This window comes from Patella vulgata, chromosome 1 (assembly GCF_932274485.2).
Source record: "Patella vulgata chromosome 1, xgPatVulg1.2, whole genome shotgun sequence".
NCBI classification, from domain to species: Eukaryota; Metazoa; Mollusca; class Gastropoda; family Patellidae; genus Patella; species Patella vulgata.
The window spans coordinates 43,686,127-43,713,107 of record NC_065879.2 but is presented as its reverse complement, the minus strand read 5'-3'; the positions used below and the strand labels follow the sequence as shown (position 1 = coordinate 43,713,107).

The 26,981-nt window shown below is 34.4% G+C and overlaps 1 protein-coding gene across 2 annotated transcripts; it reads left to right on the top strand.

Moving 5' to 3' along the window:
• Nucleotides 1-1,576: 1,576 nt before the first annotated feature.
• LOC126820958 (phospholipid scramblase 1) lies at nt 1,577-25,421 on the top strand. 2 transcript variants are annotated; one of them, XM_050549193.1, is made up of 9 exons: nt 1,577-1,706; nt 11,018-11,347; nt 12,307-12,438; nt 13,100-13,177; nt 15,729-15,868; nt 16,452-16,616; nt 17,225-17,386; nt 18,221-18,300; nt 21,282-25,421. In XM_050549193.1, exons 2-8 carry the CDS (start codon nt 11,029-11,031, stop codon nt 18,281-18,283), a joined length of 1,059 nt encoding a protein of 352 aa, XP_050405150.1. In that variant the 5' UTR covers nt 1,577-1,706; nt 11,018-11,028; the 3' UTR covers nt 18,284-18,300; nt 21,282-25,421. The 2 variants fall into 2 exon arrangements, with proteins under 2 accessions (XP_050405150.1, XP_050405141.1); XM_050549184.1 differs by having other exon boundaries at nt 1,600-1,702.
• The last annotated feature ends 1,560 nt before the right edge of the window (nt 25,422-26,981 follow it).

Sequence of the window (26,981 nt, the reverse complement as noted above, 5' to 3'; positions counted from 1 at the left end):
AATACGAAGCAAAACGTACAAAGTATCAATTCACATAACGAGACAGAATAAAACCCACATACAGGATATATACATATATGGATATACAAAACAAAACGTGCGTATTTAAAAGATAATAAAATATCATGCATGTTTAACAGTTCAGTTGTCTTTCCGCAAAAAAGAGAAATCTAATTAATTGTTACGGTATGAAGACATTTTAAATTCAAAGAAACGTAGGACGTTAGTACAGAAAAGGCCTAGTTTGTGTCGAGTGGCCGTTAAACCACAGTTACTGAGACATTTTTGTTGATATAGACCATACCGGGTGTCCTAAAACCTGAACTGCCGTACGGTACAATAACAAGTTAGTACAAAATGGAAAGCCGGGTATTTTTCTCGTTTTCTGTTTTTAAACAAATGTGTTTCTTGTCATTGTTCAGAAAATGTTTCCCAAAATGTAAAATTCTATAAATTACGTATTCAGATCGATATGCACATCCACAAGAAACATATTACAAAAATAGTATAATTACCGTTCAAAACGTTCAACTTTGTAACTTTGGCGTCTATCTTGTTATGTCATATGTCATGTATATGAATTGTATGCGGCATGAAATGGGTGTTATGATACAATAAAATCTTATCTTATCTTATCTTATCTTATGTCGTGAACTCGATATAGTTATAGTAGTAGAAATCACGACTTCCGAGGCAATTTTTGTAGTTACGATCGCCATTTATTTACCAATTCGTTAGTCGTATTTTCCATAAAACCGAGGAGTAACGAATACAGCAGAGTTATAGAATAAAATTACATAAATTTAAAGATGCAAATGTAAGAGATAAATCTGCATATTGCAGGTCTTTCTTTTGACCTCAAATTTGCCAATGACACTATTTGTTTGCTTATACCGTTTGTTTTTTTTGGGTTTTTTGTCTAATGGTTTGGATTGTTTGTACTTGGTTTTATTTCACTAATAGGGGACTACAAATTCACAATTGTGTATAGTTTCAATACTTTTTTTTTAAAACAAAGTAGGCCTATTTAGCAGCTCATTTCATCACAGAAACCAAATATTCTGTTTGACTACATTGGTCGTATTAAATGTAGGCCTATGTATAATTTGTTATTCATCATAGTGTTAATTTATGTGGTTTTGGACCTAAGGAAGACATATTTTATAAATCTCTTTTTAGATGTGTGAACCATGCTGGCTTGCTCGCTAATTCTTAAAAGTTACTCAGGATTTTCCAGCCTGGTTTCCCATTTATTGCCAGTCGCCGGATGGCTAATTGCTAGGAGAAGATGTAGATAGTTGTTGCAACAGTAGTTGGAATTGGACAAAAAAAAAACGGGTTAGCCCACTTAATTGACAACGTCAAAAACGGCGATTCCAGTGTAGGTAACGCGCACTGTAGAAAGCTAGACACAAAAAATACGTACACACGATGTCATTGAGTAATATAATAAACGGTGTCATGCCATTCAAGTTCACACACACACCCTTATGAGTAATTGTTTATCTGGTATTAGTGGTAATATTATTATGTGTATTAATCCGAGGAAATTAAAGGAAATTATTGCAGTGAATACGGTATTTTTGAAGGGAAGTAACTCTTGTAATTGTTTGGCGATCACCACTAAACATTGAGCGATACAGTCTAAATATTGAGCAACAAAACCGCACCCAAACTCAACCATAGAAGTCTAATCAAACTGGTTTGTTAGTATTTATATATATTTAAAAGTATTTATTCTTGTTTTCTTTGAATTCGTTGATTAAACTAGTCATATCGCGCGGTATGAAAATGGAACACAAGATCTTGAAGATGGAAGGAATGGCAAATAAGTCTAATATTAATAATGAATTGTCTGTTTTTATTCAGTTTACAATTAAGCCTACATGTAAATAATGAATAAACTCTTGCACACAGTGTAATAATATTACAACGAATGTGGGGATTCGTAATCAGTCATGCTGATATTAGTATCATTTCTACCGCAAAAAAGTAATGAATAGTCTTAAGAAAATCCAAGGCAACCATTTAGGGTTTACGAGAAGATTTCTAAAAATAGACAAAAAATAGGTCAAACTTCGGTACCGTGCTTTCTTTTATTTAATATACGTACATATTTGTAAAATTAAGGGTATTTTTACAATTCTTTGTTCTAATCACAAAGGGTAGCTTATTTTTTTTTTTCTTTTAATTTGCTTTCCTGGATCTTTAATTTAATTTAAGAATATTATGGACTGAGGCAGCTCAATATGTTGAATAACTACTGTCTGAACCATCGTAAATTTTAAATGGATTTCTTCGATTATGATCAAACTACTTAACTTTGGTTATTATAAACTTACCTGTGTGTTTGAAATCAACTCCCGTTAATTAAAATCCATTGCACAATTTAATATCCCAACGAATAAAAAAGTTCTCTCTTGAAAAAATTGACGTATTTACTTGTATTTTTGACTGAGTTCAAGACAACATGGCTTTGCTCCCGTGTTGGACGAAACCATTGAATTTGTTGCGGGGTATGACAGCTCCAGAAAAAAAAAATAGCCTTATTCTAAGTACTAGACGTGTTAGTGTCCTACCTGTTGTGTAAATTATCCATTAAATCCTATTTTACTTGTCCAGAGGGTTCAAAAATATTTTTAAATCCAAGTCACATTTGAAAAGCTTTACGTCAGGCTTTTCAAATCATTTAGTTGAATTTTTCCAATTTTTTAAATTAGGTGTGTTAAGATGAAATTTGTATCATCAATTAATTGGAATATTGTAAAATAGTACAATTTGTTGACCAGAATAAAGATTGGGACATATTATTCAGTTACAACAAGAGTTGTATTGAGCCTTTAACACTCATAATACTTATCACCACTTAGCGATAATAATAAAGTATGGTAGAGAGGTGTCTCACCTTAGACCACAATTGCTTGTGGACATTCTAGAGGCTAAAGTTAATATCAGGTTGACTTTAAATTTATACACAGTGTTTAAGGACATTAATTTTTAGCGTATTTCGATAATTACTGCCAGAGTTATGGCCCTTGATCACTTCAAAAACTCTTGTGGATGCTTTAGAGGCTAAAGTTAATATCTGATTGACTTTAAATTTATACACAGTGTTTTTAAGGTTATGAGACGAAGAAACCTTTTGATTTTCAGTGATTTCCGATAATTACTGCCAAGAGTTATGACCCTTGATCACTTCAAAAAATGTTATGGACGCTCTAGAGGCTAAAGTTAATATCTGATTGACTTTAAATTTAAACACAGTGTTTAAGGCTAAGGTCATGAGACGAAGATGCCTATTGATTTTCAGCATATTTCAATAATTACTGCCAGAGTTATGGCCCTTGATCACTTCAAAAACTCTTGTGAATGCTCTAGAGCAGTGGTTCTCAACCAGTGTGCCGCGGCACACAGGTGTGCCTCGAGATCTTCCTAAGTGTGCCACGAAATTTTTCACAGCACACTAAGAAAATGCGAAAAACCATGTGATCCTAATTGAGTATTTACTGGAGTTCATGGCTGTGTTTTTCTTTATTTAGTTTGCGTCATTTTGTGAGTCTATGACTAGTCTGTATGCCGTCTGACTTATCAGTATTCTATTTCGCAAAACTCAATTTTTTTTCACATATAGTTAGCCACGTGTGCCACTATCATTTCATGTGTCTCAAAGTGTGCCGTTGGCAAAAATAGGTTGAGAACCACTGCTCTAGAGGCTATAAGTTAATATCTGATTGACTTTAAATTTTTAAACAGTGTTTAAAGTCATGAGACGAAGAAACCTTTTGATTTTCAGTGATTTCCGATAATTACTGCCAAGAGTTATGACCCTTGATCACTTCAAAAAATCTTGTGGACGCTCTAGAGGCTAAAGTTAATATCTGATTGGATTGACTTTAAATTTATACACAGTGTTTAAGGGCATGAGACGAAGAAGCCTATTGATTTTCAGCAATTTCCGATAATTACCTCCAGAGTTATGGCCCTTGATCACTTTGAAAATTCTTGTGGACGCTTTAGAGGGTAAAGTTACTATCTTATTGACTTTAAATTTATACACAGTGTTTAAGGTGATGAGTCGAAGACGCCTATTGATTTTCAGCGATTTCGGATGATTACTGCCAGAGTTATGCGACATATCTTGTTGACTGCCCTAACGATTTAGTTGCTGTGGGCGTATGTTTCGTTGCCTGGCAACCTATCTTTGGTTTAGAAATTGTATTTTAATATTATCATATATATACAGTAGGGAATAAGCAAACAGGACACACATTAGCTTGAAAACTAAGTGACATTATTATCTTTTGTATTAGCCCTGAAGACGCCATTAGGCCGAAAGATATTGGCACTATGTAAAAGTTATTTAAATATAGATTATTTCATCCAAATATTAGTATTAAATATTATATATATATCCAAAAAACAATAGTATGAACTGAACAACTATATCATTATTAATTGTTTAATCACTGTGGCGGAAATATTAGACAATGATTAAACAATTAAGAGCCATTCCACGAGAAAACCATGCAGAAGGTGGGGGCAGCCGATTGAGTTCATATTTACTGGGTTTGGTCGACCCATCCAGCCTACTCCACAGCCAAAATCGCCGATTTTAGAAATCAACCGTTTCTGAGATACGTTTTCATTAATTAATTTCTGAATTAACCCCCTCCGATGTAGGATTTGTATGAGCAGCCACTCCTTGTAAGCGACATCTCCTTGTAAGCGGTCACGATAAATTCCCCCCCCGTCGAAATTCTATTGTTTCATCTCTTTAATCCACAGCCACTCCTCTAATGCAGCCAGCGGTCACTCTTTTACTAATAAATTTAGCAAAATAGCGTTTATTCAACGGCCATTGTTGAATGATACCATCTTGTCGTACTTCGTAGCACCTCCGCTAATCCCATGATTAATAGTTAATTATCTACCCCCCCCCCACCGATCAGGTAAAACGAACCGTAAAAATATCAATAAACCCGGGATTACCTGTTAATTAATCTTTTGTTTTATTAAATGACAAACCCTGATCATTGTTTTCACACGTATTGAAACATTATTAGATAATGATTGAATAAACTAATACTAATAGTACCGTCAAAGCCGAGTTTTGTCGCGATCATTTAGTATCTATTTTCCATTACCACTTTGTTGCTAAACAGAAGTTTTAGCACCTCCTATATTTCATACAGAGTTACACCCCCTAAATATCGGTGACAAATTCAGTGATGTTTTTTTGGAGATGTGCTTTTTGATAAAATAAAATTAATTCATGTATTTTCTTTGCAAAAATGGATAAATAATATTGAATACATCATAATGGTTGACAGTAGTATCAATATAGGTACAAAATGACACGTTTACAGAAGATATATCAGAGATTTGTGTCAAATAATTTTCCTCCCAAGCAAGTTTCAGCGACGGCCAAATTTACTGATGCAAGTATTGATGTTTGCCCCCAATGCATCCAAGCGTAAAATTTACTTGATTTTATTAAGCGGTCACTCCCGTTAGGCGGCCAGTAATGAAAATTCCCTTGAGTGGCCCTTAATACAGATTCTACTGTACAGTCTGATTACGTTTTTAGGCTGATTTTCGAACATTTTCAGGTCTAATTTCGACCATTTTTGTAGCATTGCTATAGCTGTTAATCGGCCAATGGCGACTAAGTTTTGGTTGGTGATTATAGTTAAGGTCTCACCCTACTATATTATAATGGTCACCCAGTGCAACCTCTCTTTCCGTAGGTGTCATGACACTACACATAATACGTGTCTGCAGAAACCTGAATTATACCTATCTTCAAATTGCGATAGCTCCACTGGAGCAGGGTTTGCGATAAAAATGAAAATCGTTTTATTTGTAGCTTAACCTGTTCTAACAACATAAAAAATAAAATCGTTGTCAACTAAACTTCAACAGCATGTACATTTGTCTCAAAAGTTACGACATTTGTCACTTTTCGCGTCGAATTTCGGTTTCTTAAGTCTTGGGATTTCGACGGTATATTCCTGACATGTCCTACGCAATTTTCGAAATGTCAGCCCAGGAGTATGCCCAATCGGACATCAAGATATGATGAATAATAATCAGAATATCAAAATTAATATAGTGAACTGAGTGTATAACTACCACTGACATTTTACTTTGTCGGGAAATTCATCAATCTAATCTTGAACAGAAGTGATTGCTTCTCTTTTGTCGGACTATTTATCAATGCAATAAGAGTGAGTATCAACCTTATCTACGTGATTACCTTGGTGATTTCTCCATTGGTGGACCATTTAATCTCATTGATATCAACCGACAGTACGTAGAAATTAGTCCTTGATGTCACATATTATCCTAATAGTATATATAACACCCCAAATCAATGGACAGTCGTTATAAATTTCAACACCTCTGTCTATTGTTAGCTATTAAAGCTTTAACTTATTTTCCGTAATGAAAATACTTCTTTTAAGACACCATATATAAAATCGCTTACTATATTAGGCAGAGCTTACTACGAAACTACTGTACATGTATGTGTTATAGTTAATGGTCATGTACGCCATACGCTGAAGTTATGTATGCCTTTTACAAGTGATTTAACTATCGATGTAATTTTAAAATACCATTTTACGAAAATGATTTGACATGACCACAAGCAATTCTTATTTTGGACGCCTTTCTTTCATTTGTTGCCGTATAAATGAACACTCAAAATTTTTGGGGAATATTACTGGCGTGAATTTGATTGAAACAGGCACGGATTGACAAATTTCATTCTATCGTATTACGAAAACACGTAATTTTGTAGGAATATTATGACATAAATTTGAATACCATACGGGAATTAATTATGAATAAGCGGTTGCCATGCGAGATACACCTACATTTTGCAAGAGATGGACAGAGAACAAGCTAAATAAAAAGGGATTTTTCGTACAATCAGGGGCCATCATTAGCGTGTAACGGTGATATATTAAAACGTTTTTCAAAATCGAATAAAAATTGTGACCTCTAGAGGGGCTACAAGCTAAAAACGCGACTTTTTGTACAATCATGGGCTATAATCCAGGAAGTTAAGATCTGATATGCGGGAATATCAAAAGGAACTGAGATCTTTGGGTTATAAACATACCTTTTAAGTTTCATCAAAATCGGATAAAAATTGTGACCTCCCGTGTCCGCAAACTAAAGCAGGATCGGCAAGCTTCCATTTAATGTATTACGAAAATGCTTAATTTTGTAGGAATGTTACTGACATAAATTTGAATGCCGTACGGGAATTAAATATGAAAATTAGCGAGGTTCACCTATTTTTTTTATTACGTACAGGATTTGAATATTTTGTTGACATGTGATTTTTAATTGTGGTATGAATTGCATACCGTACGTGAATTAAGTATGAATTTTTATTACGTACGGGATTTTAATATTTTGTCGACATGTGATTTTTAATTAATGTGGTATGAATTCTGCTGCTTAAATAATGATAAGAGTTATGCCCCTTTATTTTCGGTAAAATGTCCGACCAGAAAAATTTTGAAATCCCATCACTGCTGGATACCAAACCACACCAAGACTGAATATTTTGGCAAAGCAGGTTGAAGGGGAGCCGTAGTTGATATATTGACCCTTTGAATAACAATATAGGCCATTGGGTACCTGAATAATCCGCCAATGTATCCTAATCAAAACTAAAGTTTTTGGTAACTTTCGACACAAATTTTCATACTGTTGCAAGTTAACTGACAATGATTTTATTTCTTATGTTGTTAGAACTGGTCAAGCTGCAAATAAATTGATTTTAATTTTTATCGCAAACCCTGCTTCAGTAGAGTCATCGCGATCTGAAGATAGGGTACATTTCAGATATCTCCAGACACGCATCTTGTGTAGTCTCCTGGCACCTATGGAAAATGAAATTGAACCGGGTTACCATGATAATGTGATAGGGTAAGACCCCGACTATTTTGAAAAACCAAAACCTAGTTCGCCAGGGTCATGTAACAGCAATAGTAGTGCAACAAAAATAGCTAAAATTTGGCCTAAAAATGGCAAAAATCACCAATTTCATCTATATTACTTATGAGGCAAATTTTGGCATGGCCCCACTTTTTCCGGTCAGATTTATATTTTTTATATACATACATTGTATGGCAATGTTTGAGAAATAATTCTGATCCTAGTACTTATGAGGCAAATTTTAGCCCTTTTTGGCCCTTTTTATCTACCCCTCCCAGCCAAATGCCCCACTGAAACCTCGTAAGACTGGGTGTTTTGAATTTGCCCTATCAATAGCTGCCAGTTGATATGGACAAACCTTCTATTACTTAAGGGGCAGTTTTTTCGTCACTGGCTCTTTGTCTATATATGTTACCATCTCTTATCTCAAGACATGCTGGGTTCAGAGATGAGGTTTCTTATCTAGTTAACAGGAAACCATGATTTCATCATAATGGTGTTAATCACTACAAAGAAATTTCATTTGTCATAATAAAGAATGTACAGTTTGTAGCTGAGAATTAAGTTGAGAATTAATCAACTTCATTTATTAAAATTGTGTGCAGTAGACTGATTTACTCCCACTGTGCCAGTTTTATTGTTTAGGGATTAATCAAATAATTAACGATACAACAATGGGGATTAGTTAGGATTAAGGGTTAATGGTTTACCAGAGGATTAACAGTTTAATTTAATATTTTATTCCATTTTAAATCTACCTTTTTTTACATACATTGTATTATTATACTAAGATACAATATTTAAAATTTTTAGCATATAATGTACAAGTTAGCATTTAAACATTTTATTTGATCAAACATTTTCCTATTAATAATACATCTTCAACAAAATACATCTTACAATCCAACTAAATGGGAGACAGCATCCCCGTACTCGATGATGGTGTAATGCCCTTCATGGAGGCGTCGCTTTTCTGTTACCAGCTGGTCTGTCTTCCAAGTGCCGGTACTTCCTTTTTCTGGGTTTGCTAGAGGCACCAGCAGCAAGCTGTTTCAGGGTTACAGCAACGAATGCCTGTTCTTGCTTGATTAGATGGATAAAACGAAATATGTTTATAAATTTATGCCCTCTATACACCAGATTTTGGCCACCCTAAGCATTTGGTATGAAACTAACATCTACTTGAACGTTTGCCATCTTGTGATATCTGTCAGATCAATGTTGTTGACAAATGACAGTGGTTCCATATATATAGTGTCCTCTGAACGGAGTTCACCACTTAAGTAAGTTTTAACAAAAAATAAGATGAACACAGTTTACATGCCATATGCTGAACGAATAATCTGTTGAACACACACAGTTCTCTACACCATAAAATTGGCCCACTTGATTAAGCCAATTAAGGCTGTAGTTAAAATCTGATAATCCAGGATAATCCAGGGATTAAAAACTGGCACAGTGGGAGTACCCCAGTAGACTTGCCTTTAATGAATTGTCCTAGTTTAAATGGACAATTGTTGAGACTTTGGTGTATAAGGCCAAGCTAATTAATTTCTTTTTAAAATAGATTTTCTTACCCTAATTTTGTATAGAATTGGAAAAATGCCCAAGTTGTCTTCCAAACACAAAAAAAGCAAACTTTATTTTAAATAAAATTGTGCAACGATCATGTCTTACATGACAAATATTTGTATTTACTAATTTCCATTAATTAAATGCAAAATTAAAATGATAGTTCCCAATTTAGTGGATGTTTACAGCTGGCCCCTGGATCCATTCACTTTATTTGATATATGCGTTTGTTGTTTGTTGGTTTGTCTTGTATAATTGTACTTCCCCTGTACTTATTACTATAAGTAGCTTAAATTGTTTCAATGGCATTTAGTAATTTAACTGGAACATACAGGTCACAATGGAATACAATTACTGCTTATTACTGAGCGACGTTTCGACTAGAAAAGCCTAGTCCAAACATCGCTCAGTAATAAGCAGTAATTGTATTTCATAGAATTGTGGCCTGTGTATATGTAGCTTAGAATAGTTCTTAAGGTCTAACATTGAGTCAAGTATACATTGAGTAGTTTTGAATCGATCCCAGGCTTGTACATAACATTGGAGTAGGGTTACCTGAGATTCACCTTCCAATCCTTAAGACCCCTGTGGCAAAGAAATTAGTAAGATAAATAGTTAGTCCCAAAATGATACAGTATATGTTGAGTTGACAAAAATCAGATTTCTCTATCTCATACATACATTATTATGAAATTTAAAGCGAGAATTTCATATTTTCTAAGAAAGTCAAAACATAATTATTTCTATGTCTTTTGCTCAATAGGTTGTCAACTCACTATTATACGATCATAGGTATCATTCTCCTTATCCTTGACCCCGGAAATAATAACACAATTACCTCCCTTGTTTTTCTATTCCCCCCCCATGGAATAGCTATCTTCAAAGGTTTGAACTTGAAGTTGAAAATGATATTTTTGCCAATTTCTTAACTGGCAATATTGAATTATAGGATTAATAGGATTATTCTTTAACAAGGTAGGACTGTTTATAGTATCTATTTTAAGGCTTTATTTTAATACATTTTAAAAATATAACTTAAAAATATGAAATTGCAACTTTAAGAACTAGCAGTGACTAGTCAACTTACCAGATACTAGTAGTTGAGGAGCTGTTTTCCAAAGCACAATTCATAGGATATCATCCATATTTCAAAACAATTTTTATATTCCTTACATATACATATTGTATATCACTAATTGAATACTGTGGTGTTTATTTGAGAAAATGCAATTGATAAATTTTTTTCATACTGTATTACCGATAGGTTTTTACATTTATATGGTGCAGGATAAAGGGCTTGGCAAGAGACAACATGTAGTTTTCATATGGGACGCAAAAACTGATGTTGTGTGTACACATTGCCGTGGACATAAAATATCCCTTTGCTGTTGGAATTTAATATAAGATTAAGCTGAAGCACTGCGGTCTTGGCAAAAGTTTTTTTTACATTTATCAGTTATCTAAATTGTTATAATGTTTCCTCTTTTGACAGTTTAACTTAAAATGGAAGTCAAAGAAACACGAGCTGGGCCAGGTCTTGGGCCTGTTCCTCAACCAAATCAGCCAGGATATCCTCAGCTAGATCAGGGCGGTCAGCCAGGGTATCCCCAGCCTCAACAAGGATATCCACAACAAGGTCAGCAAGGTTATCCACAACAAGGTCAGCAAGGTTATCCACAACAAGGCCCAGTAGGTTATCCACAACAAGGAGGTTATCCACAACAAGGTCAACAAGGTCCTGGAGGTTACCCACAGCAAGGCCAACAAGGTCCTGGGGGTTATTCTGGTGGCCCACCAATGATGATGCAACCTATGGGAGGAGGTTTGAATTTTTACTTTAATCTGACTGGTCATTTATAATGATTTTTACTGGTAAATATCAGATTGAAAATACTGCTGTTTCCAGTTACTAGGGATTAAGGGACCATTTCGTAAACAAGCTCACATTTGAAGCTAGTCCTCTACGCTGACAGTGTAACTCACACTACAGGGAGGGTAATCACAGTCACCTAGGCATTGTCTGATTTCCCATGATTATAGTTAGGAGCCATAAATCCATTTCCACTAATTCACTGACTTTCCTCTGAGTTAGCTTGACTGATATTTTGGAACCTGTAAAAGAATTTAGATATTAAACAAAATACAAAAAATACTATTGTTTAGCTTTTTGTTCATGTACATTTTGGCATGCATGTTAAAGGACCTTTGAAAGTTGTAATTAAAAGTCAAGTAGGGGAGATGCTGCTGCCTGGGCAAAACAAATTTCATCTGTAACCATAGAAATGAATTTATCATATGTTATTCTCAAAATAAATAAAGAATTGTGTTGACTTGACTGTAAATCCCATTTAAGAATGTTTCACATGCACCAAAAATCTCTCTTTTGTAAGATCTTAAATAGTTACATTTTGTGGCAAACTATGGTCAATAAAACCAAAATATCCAAATTTATCTTACTGATCAAACAAGCCAACTGAAAATTTTAAGAATTGGGTCAGTATATCAAAATTATTGTTGTTTCTCAGTTTACCTGACATTTTATAAATTGTTAATTCCAATGTATAAGTTATAAAGAATCGATTTGCATTTTGGCTAAAATATAAAATTTGTTATGCTATATATATAGATGTATTATTTAACGCTAGATAATCTCCCGGTTTGGATTCAGTCTGTGCTACATCTGGTTATATACAAGCAGCATAGATGGATGAATTTTCAATAAAGTATTCTGATAGCGCTAAATGATGCATCAAACCTTAAACAAATTATTGCTTTATATAGGAGCCCCTATAGGTGGAGCTGGTGGTTGGATTGGAGCACCTCAACAGATACCTAAAGATTGTCCACCAGGTCTTCAGTATTTAGCTACGGTGGATCAACTCATGGTTAAACAGAAAATAGAGGGTATTGAAGGTTTGTACTGTATTCATTCAATAAACATACCTTATGATTTCCCCTGTGATAACAACTCTTTAAGGGGGTTGGGTGGCCAAATGCTTTAACTTTTGCGCATTAGATTATAAGCTCTGTCATTGAGTCAGCTGGTGTGACTTTGATTCCCAGCTTGTTCGTGACAAGGAGTAGGGTCACCGTGTAAAAGTATGTAATACAAAGGTTGTGGACGCTCTAGAGGTCACAATGTTTGTCTGATTTTGATGAAACCTAAAATATATGTTTATATTTTTTTTTTAGCTTGTTCTCTATTATCCATCTCTTGAAAATGTGGGCATATTTTTTATGGCAACCACTGGTTACAATAGATTTGTCTCTTGTTTGTAAATGTCATTTATGCTTGTAGAAAAGTTAACTGACATACCGTAGTTACTGTGTTGACTGTACCTGATATCCGGCACAAAGTAATAAATTCCAGATAGAAATTCATAAGTGCCTGATACATTGTATAAATGCCTACATTACATAAACGCCTGGATAATACCACGGTGTACACGGTCTTGCACGTCTGAAGACTTTGGCTCAGAAGGGAGTGCACTATAAATATATGCTGTAAAATAATGAAAAAATATTATTACCTACTTAACATGTCACGTTTTATTTTTATTTTTATTTATTCTAGCTGTAACCGGTTTTGAGACCAACAATAAATATGAAATTGTTAACAGTATGGGTCAAAAAATTTACTATGCTGTTGAGGGTAAGTGTAAAAGTCTGTTGGTTTATTTTTTTGTGATAAAACAGCTGCAATGCCATATTTCGGTAAATCGCTATTTACTGGATCTCTTATGTGTAATGAAGAGTCGCCTGCCTAACCCTGAAATGACCTAATCTCTCATATGAAATAAAATAAACTTCTGTAGTGATTGTATTTGCCTGTTTTTCATGGCCGATTTTCTAGTTGTGAACTCAAAAGTAATTTTAACACTCAAGTTGACGAACATCTTCCTTTTGCACAAAACACTTAATATTTGCATTCATGGTATGCCATTTTTATGCTGGCTGTAGTAGAGAGATTTAAGACTTTAAAATTTAGAAGCAGTAAGATAACCTCCCCTGGACGCTTCGTTGGCCAGATGTGCAAGGTTTGCACAAAAACCCATTGGTACTAAACTACAACTTTGACATCAAATGAAATAATATTTCCGATCTATGACTGTAAATAACATGGATTTTTCTCAAGGTTTTTGTAGTACCTTCCCACTCGGCAAGAATTCCTTTGTGTTTGTGTGTATATAAAATACTGGAATTAAGATTATAAGATGCATTATGTAAGACAGTTCTTGCTATAATAGTTCAAAAATAGATATATTGAAAATTTCTGTCAGATTACTTTATCCTGTTTGAAGTTATGAGTGTTTGAAGTTTTGACAAAAAGTAGCATACCGGTAGCTTGTTTGTCATTATAGCAATTAGAACACCCCGGCCATTTATGAGTTTAACAATAAAACAGATAATCAAGACATTCTTGATTGTCTTGATTATCTGTTTTATTGTTAAACTCATAAATGGCCGGGGTGTTCTAATCTACTTAAAATCTGAGCCATCCAATGGCCCAGAGGGTTGATTATAGGCTTATGTTAATAAATGTTGGAATAATAATTTATATAATATTTGATGCCAGAAAATAGACATACAGTAGACAAATTTACCTCTAAAATAATGCATCTCTGACCATATGTTGTCCCTAAATAAACTAATGAGTGATAATATATTTTTGTACACCTGTTGGTCGCCCATATTGAAATGTGATGTATATTGTCGTTGCCCCTGCCTGTCTGTCTGTCCAGTGGTCAGGTGTTCACAATTACTTTCGAAGGCTAGAGGCTAAAGTTAATATCAGATTGACTATAATTTTATACACAGTGTTTTAAGGTCACGAGACAAAGATGTCTTGATTTTTAAACCTTACCGATGATTACTGCCAGAATTATGTCTCTTGACCTCTTTGAAAAATATTGTAGACACTCTAAAGATTGAAGTTAATAAATTTTAATTTATACAGAGTCATGAGACAAGGCAGGCTATTGATTTTGAACAATGTTTATGGTTGTGCGGTGGCTAAGTGAGTAAGACGCTGGCTCACTAGCCTGGAGGTTCCAGGTCGAACATGCTGTTGGTCGAGAAAGTTTATCAGGATTTTCCGGCGTGGTTTCCTCTTGTCAGTGATGCTTGAATGCGGGGGAGGGGAAGGGGGGCCTGACAAGGACAGCTGTCTAATTGTGTGGATTGGATGAAAAATCATGCATGTAAAAGATCCCTTGGCAGTTGGAATTCGATATAAGAGTAGGCCATAGCGCCACTGTCTGACCAAAATTTTCCTCATAGCCCACTGTATGGGGTATGCCCGTCTTTATTAGCCCAGTTGGAGCAAAACAGTACGACATTAAACCCCATTTTATTTCATTTCATTTAAGGTCTTGTGACAAAGAATCCTATTGCTTTTCAATGATTTCTGATAATTACTGCAAGAGTTATGGCTCTTGATCACTTTGAAATATCTTGTGGATGCTCTAAATGCTACTAATATCAGATTGGCTTTAAATTTATACACAGTGTTTAAGGTCATTAGACGAAGAAGCCTATTGATTTTCAGCAATATCCGATAATTATTGCCAGAGTAATGACCCTTGATAACTTTGAAAAATCTTGCGAACACTCTAGAGGCTAATGTTAATATCAATTTATACACAATTTTAAGGTCATGAGACAAACAATCGAAACAAATTCTAATGATTTCTTATAATTATTTAATGGTCGGTTGTTACTCATAAATTGATTTTAGTGTGTTGCAGGAATGGGATTTAGCCTGTATATTCCGGACTTGTCCAACGCTATTTTCCAAAGGCCCAAATTTGTCCAACCGAGAATATGCCCCATCGGACATCAAGACATGGTGAATAATATTCAAATTTCCAAAATTAATATAGTTTACTGAGTGTATAACTACCACTCAACCTGATTATCGTTGATAATGCGCTGGATTGATTAGGTAATTAAGTAATCAACATATTTATCGTGTTATACCACCTATACACCTACCTTGATTAACTAGTTAATCTGCCTTAATCTTTTATCGGACAATTCATCAATCCAACCCTGAACACTTTGTTGTTTTCATTACTGACAAAAGAAAAAATATGGGATAACCCTTGTTGATTTCCCTGACTACTTAGCTGTTGTGGGCATATATTTCATTGCCTTGCAACCTGTCTTTCAAATTATGACAATCAGCTATTTTGTTCTTTTAGATACATGTTGTTGTACTAGAAATTGTTGTGGTGCATCACGGCCATTTGATATTAAGATATTGGACAATACCAGGAAGGAGGTTGTTCATTTGTCTCGACCTCTTCGTTGTTCTACTTGTTGGTGTCCATGTTGTCTGCAGGTAATTTATTTTCTCTTTAAAAAGTCCTTTTATTAGGTTGAAACTGTAAGTAAATTAATTGAGATCAAAATGACTGAAATATTTCTTTGAAAGTTACAAACTTTACTTTTGTTTTGATTATCAAACAGAGGTGAGTGACAAATTCTTGTTCTGGTACCTTGTATTCGGACAGTAAAAAAAGATTTTTCTGGCATGAGTATTATCTATTATCTGATTGAATTTTACTTAACATATGACAATTTTCAGCAATTTCTTCTCTTTCTACATATTTGTTAATTAATGTGAGATTCTCACTGTCATGCGATGCGTTATGATAGCATTGTTGCTATTGAGTTCATGATCTGCAACATGCAGATACATTCAGATACGTTTCGATACGATCAGCAAGATTACTATGACTGACAGCAATATATGATAAGAACTGATAGGATGACCATGATTACTCCACGATTAAAACCATGATTTCGATCGTGTTAGTGGAAACCTAGCATTATGAAATAAACATATATCATAGTAGTTCCAATGTGACCAAGTTGTGATGAGTGGATGTTAAACCCTATTTTTCTAACTCTCTTTTTTGCAGAAAGTAACTGTTGAAGCACCACCAGGACAGACTGTTGGATATGTCAGACAAGCATGGAGTTGTTGTAAACCTAAATTTAAAATCAACAATGAGAAAGATGAACCTGTCCTTCGTATTAAAGGACCATGTTGTCAGTGGAATATTTGTGGAGACATCGATTTTGATGTAAGATTTTTGAAGGAGAAGCTTTTCTTTAATTTCATTACTAAACATATACTTAATATCCGAAAAACTAATATTTCCAGTAATACTTATTATCATGAACAACTAAACATTGTCTGAACAACTAAACATATTATCTGAACAACTAAACATATTACTAAACATATTATCTGAACAACTAAACATATTAAACATTTTGTCTGAACAACTAAACATAGTGTCTCAGTTTAGCTGAACAACTAAACATATTATCTGAACCTGAACATATTATTTGAAAAGCTAAACATAATGTCTGAACAACTAAACACGTACCTATTACTGCACAGCTTAACCTATAGCCAATGAAATTCAACAAAAGACGTGATTTTACTGTTTTTACTGCCTAGCCTACCAGTATCAGATTACTGTTGGGTAGACTGGAAGACAAGGACAGTGTGTCTTATTCAAGGAATCAAGGATCTGATATCTAGTAGACAGCAAGTTTTATTGAAATAATGTGGTCACATATCTTACTGTAGCTAACTGCTCTGCTGTTTTCCTACCAAACTGCTCAATGGCATTACTGTCCTGACCCTTGTAAAGTTTTAATCCCATGGTATTTCCAATTACAGGTTACGTCTGCTGATGAAAGTACTGATGTTGGTCGTATATCCAAACAATGGACTGGATTGGCTAAAGAAATGTTTACCGATGCTGATAATTTTGGAATGAGTTTCCCACTTGATTTGGATGTTAAGATGAAATCAGTTATGTTAGGAGCTGTTTTTCTTATCGTAAGTAATCTTTTATACAGATAGAAGAGGGAGCTACAGTGTCTCATTGAGTAAGACATTGGCTCGTTAACCTGGAGGTCCAGCGTTCAATCCCTGTGTAACGGTTTTCTGCCATAGTCCCCCCTTGTCAGTGGTGCAGGATGGAGGGCCTGGGAAGGAAGAAAGTATAGTCATTAGGATGGGACAAAAAAATGTGTCCAAAGGAACACATTGGTGTGCACATAATAGAACCCATGACAATATGAATTTGAAATAAGAGTAGGCCGTAGTGCCGCTGTCCAGGCAAAATCTTCCTCATAACACGCTGTAAAACAGTAGGACATGGAGTCCCATTTCATTCATTTATTCACATATAGAAGATTCTGTAACACAATTTACACTAGGATATTAATACAGAACTGCATGCAGACCTGGAGTAATATCACTAAATTATCTGAAGCATATTATACATGTAACTATAAGTATTGCCATGAATAATTCCACACTTATTGAAATCTATCACAGTCGGACCTGGCATTAATAGTTTAGGTGATAATAGCAAACTTTGTAGCCTATTTATAATCCAATTTATAGGGATTTAAACGGACAATAATATTATTGTAGACAAAAGAATGCTAGGAGTTTCTTGTGATCTCTTATAACAATTCAGAAATTGCACATTTGATTTTGGACAATACCCCCTGGACAATAGTAAATATAAAATTAAAACTCTTCTGTTGCTTTGTAGAGTTGTAGTCAGATCATCAACTTGCTAATTGCCTCTTTAACACAAGTTAAATAAAAGTACACTTATATTTACACTTTGGATAAGATGCACGTTTTTTTCTATTTCAGGACTTCATGTTTTTTGAGAAAGATAAGGATGATGTTAAAGATGAAACAAAACGTTTACATTAAATGTAAACAATGGCAAGGTAAGGCTATACATAGATCTAAGGATGTATATAATTTCGAAAATATAATGATGATCTATATTTTGTAAAGTCAAAATTGTGAGACATATTAATTTCAACCTGGTAATTTGCATGTTGTGTGTGATCAATCTGTGTGAATAGACTTTTAAAAGTAAAAAACAAAGTCATGTAATTTTTATTGTCTTTCATCCAATTCCTGAGAATTGTTCTATGACTTTGGTTTCATTACTGTTCTTTTCTTATCTCCCTTTTGAGAGGTTATTTTTCAGTTACAGTCATAATTGTTGTTTTTAGTTTTACCTAACACTACCCTTCAGATACCCAATAGCCTTGAAAAGATAGTTTTCTTTCCAATTTAATTTTTATAAGTCCAGATTCATATTGACATATATTGCTGTGTTCTGACGTCTGTGTGTATGTATGTGTGTGTGTCTGTGAGTCACCTACAGGCTGCAATTGTTAACTGATCTTCTTGAAACTTTACATTCTTATTCCTTATACCCTAAGGATGATCCTTATTATTTTTGGTGCATGGCTGACCACCAGGGGTCTAGCCAAACCATTTTTGGTATTTGTTTGTTTGTCGTCTACAGGCTGCATTTTTTATGGATCCACTTGAAACTTTTCATACTTATTCCTTATACACTAAGGTTCATCACTATTATTTTTGGTGCATGTCTAACCCCCAGGGACAGAGCCACACCCATTTTCTCTTTGTGTATCTCTGTGTCGCCTAAAGGCAACAATTCTTAATGAATCGTCTTGAAAACTTTACATACTTATTCCTTTTACCTTAAGGATGAACCCTACAATTTTTGGTGCATGCCCGACCCCCAATTATTAATAGATTTGGATCCAATTTGGCATGGTCCATCATACAGTTGTACCTATTTATATTGGTCCATGGATCATCTTGGAACTTGGCACGTAAGGATAGCAACTATTTAATTTGGTGCATGTGGTACCACATCCACTTTTTTGTTAATTTTTTGTCTGTAAATATTCTACAGGTTGCAGTTCAAATTCAGCATGTCAATCATTTCAATAACAGGGTGGTACCTATTTATATTGTTCCATATCCAACACCCAGGGGCAGAGCCACAACCAATTTTTGTGTTTATTGTCTACAGGCTGCAATTTGGAATGGATCATCTTGGAACTTTGCATATATATTCCTTATACCGTGAAGACAGCAACTATTTATTTTGGTGCATGCCCCGACCCGCTGGGGTGGTGTCACACTCACTTTTTGTTAATATTTAGTCTGTAAATTTGGCAAAACAAACCAAACGCCTAGCGGTCTTTATCTCTTGTCATATTACAGTCATTGCAGCCATTTCGTATATCATGCTCTTCATTTTAAAAAGTACCATATCAATCTAAGCAGGAATGTGGACGTATATTGCAGCGTTAGTGATGGTCTTTTACCTTGTACTATAGACTGAAGTGCAGAAAAGTGTCTTATCTTAGTGTGAATCACAGGGGCTTGTAAAATGGAAGGGGGTTCGATGGCCAAATGGTTATCACGTGCGCATTGTATCATAAGGTCAGCCATTGAGAGTCAACTGGCGTGGTTTCGATTAACTAGTTGTACGTGACAAGGAGTAGGGTCGCCTGTCCAACCTCATCGGTTTTCTCAGTGTCCTCTGGTTTCCTCCCACTGCTAAAGACCCCTACAAAGGAATAAATATGTGACAACCCTTGTTTGTTTAAACATAGTTTATTGTACTATAGAACATAAATAAAGTACAAAAGGATTGGGACAAAAGTTACGAAAACTTACCGATGCCCTCTCCACATACATTGTAATTGACAGTTATGATAGTACAATTGAAAAGAACATACAAAAACGGAGGATATAGATGTTATAATAGATAGTTAAAAATCCCATTATAAAGAAATTCTTAGATATTTGGTTTATGAAAGTAAATTTTCCGACATGCTCAAAGAATCTCACTGGGGGATTTAGTATCTTCTTTTGAAATTTAATATGAGTAATCACCCTTGCGAATAAAAATCGAAATCGAAAGTTTGAAGGGGAAACTCACAAAGTAGTAGTATTACGTACACAAAAATAAACAACAACAACAATCAACACATTTTTACAGTTGTGCAAATAGAAAAACAAAACAAAAATGAAACTACACTACGCATACTTATAAATTGAACCTTTTAGTTGATTTAATATATTTTTGTACTTGATTAAATATATAAATGTTAATGTCAGTATTTAAACTAGAATCACCCCAAAGAAGTATATTTAAGGTTATGGTGGTGAAGCTACGTATAGAATTGAAAAGTTCATTTCTTTCAATATCAAACAAATTACATTCCAAAAGATAGTGCTTTGCGTTTTCGGATGACGCGCCACAAGAACATTCAGGATTTTCAATTAAATTTATCCGAAAAAGATCTGAGTTGAGGGAACTGCACCCATGACAAAGTTTTGTGTGTAAAATACACAACTTTCTATTACCACTCGCATAATAATTTGGAGCCTTTATTATCTCGAATCTCTCAGACAATTTTATTTTGAAAGTTTTGATATTTTCTATTTTCTTTGTTGATGAATCCAATAAGTTCCAGTCTCGAATTGTTGACGGAAAGAACGAATTTTTATATAATGATGTTCTACAGAAGGGTGGGGAAATATGGACAATTTAGCTGCTGTGGGCGTATGTTTCGTTGCCTGGCAACCTATCTTTTGTTTGCTTTAATCAAGAATGAGCATTGAGCAGCAGATCGGATCCTAATCCAGTAAATATTGGAGGCTAGCAATGACATTGTGAGTTGATTATGATCTGGATAAGTTAATTAATGTCTTATTAATAATTTAGATAACATTTCAGCCCGAGATCAAGCTGGCATACAATAAGCTACCATACAATAAGACCACTCACCATACAATAAGACCTGCAATAGGCAGATTTAGTTTTTGCATAATGCATGTTTAATTGGTTTGTTTTGGGTTTTTTTTGTAGATAATGCTGCTGTGATGGTTAAACCACAACCCACCAAGAGTGAAATATACTGTAGATATTATTAACATATACTTTTAACATCTCGATTTTTTTTTTATTAATTAAATAATTTTTATATTGTTGTCATCTTTGCTTTTTATAAACACACCTACACATAATCTTTATATTTATAAAAACAGAAATTGATTAATTTTATTTTTAAAAGTTATTCACAAAAGAATTCAAATACTGGTACAAGGTCATGATTACAGTTGTATACAATGTACTGATCTCCTCATTAATTGTGAACTATTTGTTGTTTGTTCTAATATTAAAATAAAAGTCTATTGATTTCAAGCCGCCATCATAAATATAACAATGTAAGTCTGAAAACATTTCCACAGTAGTCCATTATACAGCTTATTTGTGCTTGGGTTAAATTGTCTCTTTATTACATATAAAATTATTATTACATATATAACTTAATATGACAAGGTGTATGTCTTAAGGGGTTGCTTAATAGAACAATTTGTATGTCTTTGAAATTGTTTATAATTGAATTTTATCCATAATGTACCACATATACTAAAACATGTATTATAGTACTTATTATATACCAGGATTTCGTATAGTTATACATACATGTATATAAATCCTTACTGATATTGTAAATGTTATTGTAGCTATTACTAATACTGTAGTTATTATTGATACTGTCGTTGTTACTGATTTTGTAATTGTTACATATATTGTAATTGTTACATATATTGTAATTGTTACATAATTAATATATTGTAATTGTTACAGATATTGTAACTCTTACGTAACTGTAATCATAATACATGCAGTTTTGTACCTGTAACGCCTATGTATTTTTCTATTGAATTAGCTTTTCAAAGCATTTTACATTTTTAATTCAAAATTCATTGATATTCTATAAACTATATGTATCTATCATTTGGCTGCTGAATTTTTCGAAGGTTTATTTAGAATTTAAATACTGTATGTAGAACAGAAGTTGATTTTGAAGTATTTTTTTTAATCTTAAATTAACATATTTAGTTAACAGTTTTTCTTTCACAGAATTAGCATAACTTAAAACAAATTTTAAAAAAAGTTCTTAGCAGATAATATTTTATACTTTAGAAATGATGAAAGATTTTATATTTCTTGGTCAATTGTAATATATAAATAATTCAACTAATTCACATAGGGTTTTAAATGACAATTTGTATTCTTTTTATACTATTACAGGGAGTAACCAAGTAGGCCTTATTAGTATCATGTTCTATTAAAAACTGGTTTGTGATAATGATTTTTTTGTTACATTTGTGCATACATACAGGGTCTAAACAAATGGCCATGTTCATCTTTAACTGTTAATTAAAATATTTACATTATTAAATTAATACAGTTTTGCTCATTTTGTATTGCCTACTTTTATAACTATATGTATATGTATATTTTAAAACTGAATTAATAACTGTTGTTGATAACCTTAAATCACTTGAAACTGAGATACATTGTTTAATGAGATTGAGTTTATTAAAATCACCAACCCACTTTTCTTGATCAATTATTTTTTATATTTCATTTATATTTATCCTTTTGAAAACAAAATGTAGTTCTAGATGGAAAAAGGGGTACAAATTTATTCAGAAATAATGTCCGAAACATAAAGCAAGACCACTTCCTTTTTAGTTGATATCACTTGTTAACAACCTTTATATTACTTTGCTTTTTATGTATTAAGAAGTTAAAAGTTAGTCCCATGTTAAATTTGATGGCTTTTGGTTGTGACCATTTATTTTTAGAATGTTAAGTCTACTTCTTATTTTGAGATCAAAATATCTGGGTTGGGGTTTTTTTCTGTTTTTTTTATATTTTTTTTAACAGAAAGGTAAAAATACAATGATTAAAAACTCTGTTTTTAGTGAAAGAATATATTGCTGTATTCCATATTCTTGGCTAACTTGGATTACTTGAATCATAAATATATGCACACTGTTATTATATTAAAATTTTGAAACCTATTTGTTTAAATTAATGTAGAACCCAACAATGACCTGGAAAATTCTTGGTCTATATTTGAAATATTATTTAATTTTATGCATAATACTGTTTATATATTCAAAAATATCATGCTGCACATAGGTAAATGCATGTGTAGATAATAATGGATTATATGTATATTCTACTTTTTTTATTCAAATTTTCTTATTTATACACATATTCATTTTTAATAGATATTGTTTTTATCCTTTTTTTTATATTCTTCCTTTGTCAAAAATAATTAGCCTCAAATTACTTTCGTTATCTGGGTGTCTTTATATCAAACAGGATCACAAAAGTTCAGGTTAACATGTCTTGTTTGCTTGCAACGAAAAGCACTTTGACCTCGAAACTGGTCTCACTTAACTAACCTTAATAACTACTGGTAGACATTGTCAAAACAATGTTGCGAATAGAATCTGCATCAAGCAGCCACTCAAGGGCATTTTCATGACTTGCCCCTTAACGGGGGTGACCTCTTAAAATCTCAGTGTTTGTTGGTGGCGTTGGTGCTGACCTCAAGTAAATTTTACGCTATACTTGCTTGGGACGAAAATTATTTGACTCAAATCTCTGATAATATATCTCCTGTAAACATGTCATTTTGTACCAACACTGATACTACTGTCTACTTTTGTGATGTATTCATAATATTTATCCATTTTTGTGAAGAAAATCCATGAATTAATTTTATTTAATCAAAAATGCACATGTCCAAAAAAACATCGCTGAATTTGTCACTGATTTTCAGGGGGTGTACCTCTGTATGTAATACAGGAGGCGCTAAAACTTTTGTTTAGTAATAAAGTTGCAATGGAAAATAGATAATAAATGATCGTGACAAAACTCGGCTTTGGTAAGCTACCCGTAGGCTCATACCATGGCCCACCGAGGCCTGCCTGTGATCATCACCTCCTGATCCTCTTGTCTTGATACCATACGTGCGTTGTACATTGTGAAGCGTGTTGATCTACTGTCACTGAACACGTGTACTCGCTCATCACACTCACGTACTCGCGGCTCCTCTCGCGTAATCCTACCGGCCTAGCACCCGACTCTGTCCAGTGTTGCCATTTGCACTGGCAGAACATTTTTGAACGTTTTGAGATTGAGAATTCGAGCGCCAGAGGCTACATAGTTTATCGCCATTTTCCTGAGACCGGCCCTTTTATACCCAGGTTGCGGGTTAAAAGAGGCCCTGGTTTATTCGTTCGCCTACAAGGCGCCGGTTCAAATGTTGCCTATTGTGCAGCCTATACTGTAATTCTATAATAGAATACCCATAGTTCACTTGAAATTTGATACTACAGCTGTATTGCCCGGTCTAGAGTTCTCCGCGTAAATCAAAAGACACTCTCTACTACCCTAAAGATGATATCGGCGGGATGGGTCGATGAAAGAAATTTCAGAAAATTCAGCCATAAAACCCTGCCTGAGGCACTTCAATTTGACGCCCAGGAATGCACTCAGATGCGAGGAGAGAGTACCAAATTTTCAAAATTTTCTGGAGGAGGACCCACGGACCCCCCTCGCCCTGGCTCGCGCCTTTGGTGCTTCGCCGGGCGGTTTAGCTGACACATCCACAGCCCCTCCAAAGAATTCCATAGCCCCACCAAATTTTACGAGCTGGCTACGGGCCCGGACGGTACTTTTAGTTTATTCAATCAGTATCAAATAATGTTTCGTTGCGTGTGAAAACAATGATCAGGGTTTGTCATTTAATAAAACAAAAGATTAATTAACAGATAATTCCGGGTTTATTGAGAGACCGTTGATTAAAGAGATGAAACAATAGAATTTCTACGCGTGAAGTCATGGTGACTGCTTACAAGGAGATGTCGCTGAATAGGAGTGGCTGCTCGTACAGATTCTACATCGGAGGGGGTTAATTCAGAAATTAATTAATGAAAACTTGTGGCATATGTATTTGGTTTACTTTCAAAACTGATATTTAAGGATTTTGTTTTTGTTTTGTTAGTATATTTAGTTCATTATGTGTACTGTTTTGTTTGGTGTGTTTAGTATACCTATTAGGTTTGTATTGATGTATTCTTTATTATGCTCAATCTGTTCATATTATACATTAAATAAAGTTATAATACAAGTATATATCATAGGTGTGTTCTTTCTCTGTTCGACATTTACAGTTAATTCAATGATATATAGTGCAGAAGGTTTAGTATAAAAATACGGGAACCGCAGCCGCAGTGACTCAGTGAATATAACACTAGCTTGCTAACCAGGAGATCTCGAGTTCGTCCAAGTGTTGGCTGATAAAGTTCCAGATTTCCGGCACGGATTCGCCTTGTCAGTGGTGCAGTACTGCCTTGTCAGTGCCTAGGCCCCTGTCAGTGTCTAGGCGTATGGGTGGTCTGAAAAAAGAGGTTGTGTACACATTGGTATGCGCGTAAAAGAAACCCTGACAGTTGGAATTCAGAATAGCTGTAGGCCGTAGCGCCATGTCCCGGCAAAATTTCCCTTAATAGAACACTGTATGGCGTAAGTCATCATTAGCCTCGAAAAGTAGGATGCTAAATCCCATTTCATTTATAAATCTGGATTAAAGGTGTTTTGCTATCTCAGTTCAAATTAGTAATTAAGCATGTAACATATATCCGTGTATAACTGATCAGGACGTGTGTCATTAATTCTTCCGGATAATTCAAAATTGAAAACTTGTGTATAAATTTATGTTTCTGTTGACTCCCGAAATGAAAGCCGTGCTTTAAATATAACTAATAAGTAATTGATTACTTCAATAACAATGAGTTAAATCACTGAAAATATCCTTCAAATGCGATTGACGATTTCACAATATCCCAGTCCACCCAATCCTAATGCTACCCAATTAGGTAGGATTGACTCTATAATATAGCCGTTCTATTAAGCAGGGACCACAGTCAATCCCACTTGTTTTCACACGGTGCATATATTTTTAAACAGGATGGACTGTAATGACAGTAATAAATTATGTTCGTCTTCTATTTAACTACGTTATTTTATTCTTTACTATAAGGACTGAAAGCAAAGGAGTTTAGCGCCTCGTTAGCATAATATTCTGGGAAAATCAGACGGTTATTTCTGCTACATGGGTGGTGCGAGGTCAGTGTTGTTTCCGGACGACTGCATTTCGACCTATAATATTTAATCAGAACCTATTTGTCAATAAAATAGAATGAATACACGGCCAGTAATTTTAAATTTCGTTGAATTTTCGGATATAATCAGATGAAATGTTTTTCGTTCTACGACCCTTATCGCAAGGACCATGTGTAGTTGTTCGACGGAGAGAAAATCGGAGGTCCCGTGTACATTTCGGCGTGCACGTAAAAGAATCACTGACAGTATTCAGCTGCTATCCGGGGAAAATATCTCTCCTACCACACTGTATGACACATGTTCGTCTTCTTTAGCCCGGTAAAGAGTAAAGAAAATAGAGAGAGACGGAGAGAGAGAGAGAGAGAGAGAGGGGCGTGGGGTAACGTCCACTCGACACAAACTAGGTCCTTTCGGGACTAACACATGGTTCAATTTTATTTCAATAATTCGCTTGACAGTCGACACTACTCCTTGTCACGTACAACCGGGGAAACGAAACCACGCTAGTTGACTCGATGGCAGACCTCATGATACAGCGCGCACGTGCTAACCATTCGGCCATCCAAAACC